This window comes from Oryzias latipes, chromosome 15 (genome assembly GCF_002234675.1).
Source record: "Oryzias latipes chromosome 15, ASM223467v1".
Classification (NCBI taxonomy): Eukaryota; Metazoa; Chordata; class Actinopteri; order Beloniformes; family Adrianichthyidae; genus Oryzias; species Oryzias latipes.
This window is the reverse complement of record NC_019873.2, coordinates 23,971,107-23,978,446: the sequence shown is the minus strand read 5'-3', so window position 1 is coordinate 23,978,446 and position 7,340 is coordinate 23,971,107. Positions and strand designations below refer to the sequence as shown.

Here is a 7,340-nt window from a genome sequence, read left to right as displayed (position 1 = left end):
CAGTAAAAATGTTTATAAAAACAATTATTATTATTTGTGACTCCTGTCTATTAGCAATATTGCTCGTTTTTATCGTTTGTTCAATGTAAATGGTTTAATGATTCATCTAAAATGAGATTTAGAAATCTTTCTTAAAGAATTAGCTTTTATTTTGCAACATTTTCTATTATCAATAGGCTTTTACTTTGTCTAGTTTCAGTACTTTGTTAAATCACACCTCACTCTCTTTAATGGCCCTATTCATCTGTAAAAAAATTATTTATTTTATTTGTTAATGTATTTTCTAAAAGAAAATGCAATTTTTGTTCTTGTCCTAGTTTGGACATTTACCCTAAAATAAATGTTGGTCATCAAAAACAGTCCATTAACAAAGGAACCCATTATAAAATAGTATAATCTAATGGTAAATATATATATATATATAGGGTTGTTGATTTAATGGGGTTTGTTAATGTTTTTTTTTAATGTTTTAATGTTAGTTTAAAAAAACATGCATAATTAATGTATGTGCTTAGGTTTTTGTTAATATAAAAAAAAACAAGAAGATTAGAATTTATAGCTAAGAATTATTGTAATTTGCTTTCTTTTCCCTTTGGACTGTTTTTATGCTTGTTAAATATATCATGTCTGGAAAAATGTTTTAAATAGATAAAGTAAATGAATACAAGAACATTTGTGGGACCCAATTGGGTCTAACAAATTCACAAAGTTACAGAACATATTTTTAAACTTTTAGGTTACTTTAAGACCACTCATGCTTTTGCTTCAAGTTTATTTTGCTTTTTTAGGTTGTAAAAACTGACTTAACAAGTATAAAAAGTTTTTGTTTTTTAAAAATCTGACGAAAAACAAATTTCTTCTCTTGCAACAACAACAAAATAATCAGCAGAGGCAACAAACCAAGTCATATTAGAATGCGTAGTTGAATAGAAATTATGTAATTTTTATCAACCTCGCTGTACAACAGGGTCACTTATTTCAAAAGATGCATTTTAATTGAGGAATGTGAATTTCAGAAGAAAAAATCTGCACAAAATAAAATCCACATATTTAAAAGAACCAATTGCTAATGAATCACTAAATTCCTTTAAATGACTGTTCCAATTCTGTATTAGTCCAAGTTTGATTTTTATTCATCACTTAAATCACAAGAAACTAAGCAAAATAAGTCACTTTAAACAAAATCACTTGTGTTTTTTTCAATCTCTCTTGCAGATTTTCACAAAAGTTAAAAGAGAAAACAAAAAATCAAAAAATAGCTATTTAACACAATCAGTATTCACCAATGTTTACACACACATTTTAATGCTCATTTTTTCATTAACAATCATTAATCAGCATAAAAAAAAAATCGGCCAATATTGTGTCACTTGACTTTAAAAGATGTCCATCATAAGCATTTGACATAAGATATAAGTGAATACACTGTTGTTACCTCAAAAAAGACATTACACAGAATAAACTAGAACTAAACCAAATCCTGAAACTTTACAGTTCATCTGTTTCGATGCATTTGCATGGTCTTTGATGCAGCATTAAAATCAGACAGAGTTGCTCTTACATGGAAGAGGCACTGAGATGTGGGACACTTCCACGTTCCCCGTGGACATGGGGAACTGCTCAAACTCTCCTCCTTGTTGAAAGTGGCGACAGTGCAGGAGCACCTCCCTCACCTCTTGTCGGAAGTTCGAGTTGAGGAAGCCGTAGATGATGGGGTTGATGCAGGTGGAGGACATGGCCAGCAGATGGCAGAGGGAGAACAGAAGGTTGTGGTGACAGACAGGCAGAGCCTCTTGGTTCCAGTCTGCCACCACATTAAAGATGGTGAGTGGAAGCCAGCAGAGGGCAAAGGCTGTTATGAGAGCGGCTAACATGATGTTGATTCTGCGGCTGTGGGTGATACGCTGATTCTCTGGAGTCCTAGCTCGGTCCAGCATGTCCTTGCGGTGGCGGAGGCGTACGAAAACCCGAACGTAGCAGAGTAGGACCAGCAAAAGTGGACCACAGTATTGAAATACCAGAAGCCAAGTGGTGTACGCCACCCTTTGCTCCTGGGATGGCCAGTGCTCCACACAAGCCTCCATGTGTGGGGAGGTGGGGACAAAAGCAAAGAGTGAGCGATACAAATGAAGAGGCACAGAGGAATTTCTGTTGGCGACGGAGTTAGATATATTGAGATATGTCTGAGAGAACTGATGATGGTTTGGCAGAACTACATTAGTATAAGGTTCATTTGTGAGCAGCTGAAATACTAAGAAGGGTGTCGAGGTAAAGCAAGCCAAAATCCAAATGACAATTACTGCCATGTAGGCCTGAAAAAGGCTTGGTTTCCATCCAGAGGGGTTAATAATGAGCTGATGCCTTTCTAAAGCAATAAAAACTAAGGACAGAACTGATACCGTCACAGAAACACACTGGATAAATGGCACCAGCCGGCACAACAGCGATCCAAACACCCAGTGGTCCATGAGTGTGTATATGATAGTGAAGGGAAGGCAGAACACACACACCAGAATGTCAGAGAATGATAGATTGCAGATGAAAATGCTAGTGACATTGACTTTTTCTCTGCGGTGAGCAATGATGCAAATGAGACCAATGTTTCCCACCAGCCCCAGCACCATTGTAGCACTGTACAATGAAACCAAACATGCCGTGAGGACAGGAGACATGTGGCACGGGTCATCATGGTCAAGAAGCGGCAGGTCCGAGGTCAGCTGGGTCTTGTTTCCCAGCCACTCGTGTACAGTCTCAGAAATGGACATGTCCTTCTCCCATATTAGATGATGAGGATGGATGGATCCGTTGAGAAGCAGAGCCGACATTAATAAAGTAGACTGGCTCCCATTGACTCTCAGTGGTATTTCATCTGCACCATTGGCTTTTCCTCAGATCTAAACTTTTGTGCAGCTCTTCAGAAAATTGCATCTGAGTCAAAAGGAGCTAAATCACAGAGAAAGACATAAAGAAAGAAGATATTATTTCCTTAGATCAAGTTCACTGACAGATAATTGGATGCATTATCATAGAAGTGATTGTGTTGCGTGAGAAGTAAAGAATGAACCAAATTCTGACACAGCAGGAGAAAAACTCTGTTTTATAACTGAAATAAAAAGTGGAAATGAGACATGCTGCATTACCCAGATCAATGTTACATTTTGGAGTCACCAGAAGATTCTTCCTAAAACCTGCAGTAAGCCTATTTTTAATACCACTATTCCTCCACACTCCAGTCACAAATTCAAGGTTGCAGCACTTTAGCCGAGGTACACCCAACAGTTTTCAATACTGTCTAAATCAAATGCATTCAGACTCACAGGGGAGTTGTACATTAACTGGTTTTGCGACAGCAGAACAGACTACTTTTGCATTTAAAATGCTGTATAAATTAAGTCCTGCTAAAACACCTGCTGTCAAACTGCCAGTGAGGTACAGCTGGGTTGCTTGAAATAATCAGGCATAAAAAACAACAGGCACCTGGAATTACACTAATGATGTGAAGAGGTAATATGCAGAATGTCTCACAGGCGTAAAGCTTACAGCTATAAGATAAACTAAATATAGTTACTAAAATGTTTTCAAGCTTTAGTTAAAGAAAAATATGGTATGAAACCAGAAAAAAATAAAATAAAAGAATTATAAAGCAATGATTTTAAAATCTAATAATCCAAAATTTATTTTACATATTAGACTAAATGTGTTTAAAAACCTAACTTTTTAATATGGCTTTTAGTTGAAATTTAGAAATATTCTTAATTGACATTTCAATTACTTTATGTTACTTCTGTTTTTACTCATTTGATCTTTTTATTCACTTTTACTGATTTATATCTGTCTATTAAGGTTTATTTATCTGGTTATTTTTTTACTTGTGTGTATTTTATTTACATTTTTGATTTAACTCCAGTGAATTACGGTCCCGCTGCTACAGGACCTCCTTTCTTAGATCTGGGGAGTCACTGATGTGGACAGGTCCCCAAAATATTGTTTCTCTTTTCAGTACGAAGCCAGATTTATACCTGGAATCATTCCACGCATTACTATGTCTTGCTTTTGGTTTTTAAAATTATGTTTTTATGTAAAGCACTTTGGAAAAGTGCAATAAATAAAAAGTTTTATTTGATAGTGGTTTGAATTATCAAAGAAAAAATAATTGAATGTGTTTATGTCAAGACAAATCTAAAATGTGTTGTCATAAAACATGAAAGGTCATCAAAATGAGCAGGACTTTTGTAATTTTTGCCTTAATTTGGAATTTTTCATTTAATATTTACACTTGTAAACTCATTTTTGCGTGTTTTTGTTAGGAATGCGAATGATACTCAAAATGTAGATAATAAATATTTCTTATTATACAGTCATGGTAACAAGGACTGCATCATTTCAAAGAGAACATACACATCAGTTTAGATTTACACACCATGATGACAAAGATTATGAAAGCATTTGATTGTGCGCACATCTTTTTTTTTCACACTGACTGCCCTTTGAGAAACAACAAATCCTGGATGGACCTTTTAGTATGAAGACGATGGTTAATTGACAATAAAATTGAATATACATTTCCAGAATTAACTGCATAATGTGCTCAAAAATTGATGCTGTGAGTCAAGGGGAGTGACATTGTTGGAATCCTAAAAATGGATGTCTCCCCCTGAAACCTCTGCCATGTCCTGTGAAAGCCCCCCCTCATAAACAGAATAAAACTGTCACTTTCTATTACTGATGAATAGCAGCACGCTCGGCTATTCATCAGTCACTTCGCTCTGCATCATTACTATCCTGTAGTCTGCCAGTGTGTTGTTGAGTGAGCTGGGGGCAGACTGGCTCAGCACTGATCATCCTTGGTTTGGAAGAGAAAAGGCAAGTGTAATGTCACCAGCAACCAGATGTGAAGACCGGCTCATATCGTGAGAAAACAGAAAAACCGACACACAAAAGAAGAAAAAAAAAGCTTCCTTAACATGCCTTATTACAACAATAAGAAAGCGCAGAATGTGCATCCAGCAAGTTTTATCATTGTGATGGCACACTGACCTGGCTCCATTTGTTCAACTGTATTCTTCTCTTCCTCAGCATATTTTCCATCTCCCAGAAAATAGTGGCTAAAGTAATGAACCAGTGGACAGATGTAATTTTTCCAATGTATCTTCTTCCTATAAAATCTTTTCTTGATTCTCCAATTTTATTTTAAGTTTTTTTTTTAACTGTTTGAAAGAAACTCTGCTTCACCACCGAGCCTCGATTGATAACCTTGTGACTCCCTCTGCCTTTTTTCTCCTCTTTTATCATGAAATGTGACATTTCCAGATTTTTATAATCCCATTTTGTCACCCTACAAGAACATTTCATATATTCTTTATCAAATGTGTCCTTTAGGAATACTATTTTTGTGGGGTTTTTTTACAATTTCAATTTCTAGTGCATTAATAAATCTTTCAATGAAGTTCATTGTGTCTATAAGTTCTATTAAGCACTTAAATTGTTTTTTTTATCAGACACTGGGTTTGTTTTGTGTAAAACCTACCCACAACATTGTGTTGTGGGTAGGTTTTACACAAAACAAACCCAGTGTCTGATAAAAAAACAATTTAAGTGCTTAATTAATAAATCTTATTAATAATGAAAATGTTTTAAGATTGATTCAAACTTTCCAAAAAATGACAATGATAAATGTTTTTGTGGCAAACACTTGAAAATTAATCACAGTTTTCTAAAATAATCCTTTTTTTTATCACACAAAGCAAATATATATTCTAAAGACTTCATGATATGCAGCAAACTACACTGCCTGCATTTAAGTAACCTTTAGGTTTTATTTCAATATTTGAAAATTATCAGTTGGATAGAAATCATCTATGAGACATTGAGATGTTGCTGAGCATAAGTATTGCTTAAAACTAAGTAACTATTAATAATAGTGGCCAGTTCTCTTAAATACTCATAAAATACACTTGCTTACTATTGTCAAATCAGACATTTCTGATGGATACATTTCTGGTCCTAAACAGTTTTTTTTTCTTCTTCCATTTTTGAGTTACTAATAAACCATACAGTCAGACAGGCTGTTTTAGAAAAATGATCATCCTCTCTTTGCCTGGGAAATATCAAGGCAGCAGCAACAAAGACTTTTCTATTAGTCGAATCCCACAAAATTGGAGCCTGTATCTTTTCTGCTGGGGGTGTCAAGGATTGCAGGTGATCTTACCTCCGTTGACAAATTATTATATTTTTTTCAAATATACACTCATGTTTTGAAACCCTAAAGCAAATTAGACAAATACCGCCCCATTTTTTGTTGTTGATTGTTACACCTTTGCTCCTGCAGATGAAAAAAATTAAAATGTATACATACATGCATGAAAAATACCTATAAAAAGGCATCTGTATATTCCAGTACTAAGCTAAAGGGAAATGTAAAAAAAAACAATTTAGCATTGGGTTCCAAGTAAATATTACAAACAAGCCTCAATTTCCTCAAATACATAATTAGCATTTTCAAAACTACTATGTGGAATTACATTAATGTACAAAAAGCACTTACGAGCACAGCTGTCTAGATAAATGGATTCTATGGTGCCAGGATCACAGGAGAAGATGCTCTGAAAAGCTCTGAATCCAGAGGGATGAGAGTTGAAGAAGGAGCTGCACATGATCTAAAGCAGAGCATTTTTGTCACAGACCGTTGCGAGAAGAGCTCAGCTATAATTGAGCTGATAGAGCCTTTTGACTGCCCGAGAACCTCTGAGCACAAAGCTCTGCTGTCACACTGTGGTGGAATTGTTCTATTACACCCTGCTGCAAGTTGCACCTTCCATTCTCAAATCATCAGGCAGGCAAAGACCCAGAAAAGTGCTCTGACACAATTAAACTTTATTATGAAGAACAGATTAGCACTGATTATAATTTCATCCAAAAAGCCATTTAGATCTGGAGGGGAAAAAGGCATTCCAGTTTATTTAAAAACAGGATTTTGAGTTGTCAGTCTTCAGCACAGGCTTGAAGGTGCATTTGGTTTTGTCAACGAGTAGCTCACACTTCTCAGGCAGCCTCAGGTTGTTTCTAAGGATCCTGAAAGACACAAAGTAAAAACACAATGAACTAAAATTTTGAACAGTGTTGCACTTTTACTAACTTTAAAAATAGTACATGAAAAGTTACAATCAAATAGGTTCTTTTGTTTCATCTGTTTAAAGATATAAATTGTGTTTTTAATATGTTCTTGTGGCATTTTTCTGATGATGGAGGACATACATTAAGAACATTAAGCTTCAGATTGCATCTGTGAGTATTGCTTTACTCAAATCACTGAATCATTAGCAGGTCTAAAAAAATGCCTT

At 35.2% G+C, this 7,340-nt stretch overlaps 1 protein-coding gene across 1 annotated transcript; it reads right to left on the bottom strand.

Annotated features, from left to right (window-relative positions):
- Positions 1-962: 962 nt before the first annotated feature.
- Positions 963-6,764, bottom strand: LOC101168234 (neuropeptide Y receptor type 1-like). Its single transcript, XM_011484515.3, has 2 exons — positions 6,545-6,764; positions 963-2,943 (listed from the first exon to the last, which is right to left on the bottom strand). Exon 2 carries the CDS (start codon positions 2,823-2,825, stop codon positions 1,542-1,544), a length of 1,284 nt encoding a protein of 427 aa, XP_011482817.1. The 5' UTR covers positions 2,826-2,943; positions 6,545-6,764; the 3' UTR covers positions 963-1,541.
- Positions 6,765-7,340: the final 576 nt, after the last annotated feature.

Bases quoted from the DNA above. Each gene is read 5' to 3' on its own strand.
- LOC101168234 (XM_011484515.3), bottom strand. From the start codon at position 2,825: ATGTCGGCTCTGCTTCTCAACGGATCCATCCATCCTCATCATCTAATA.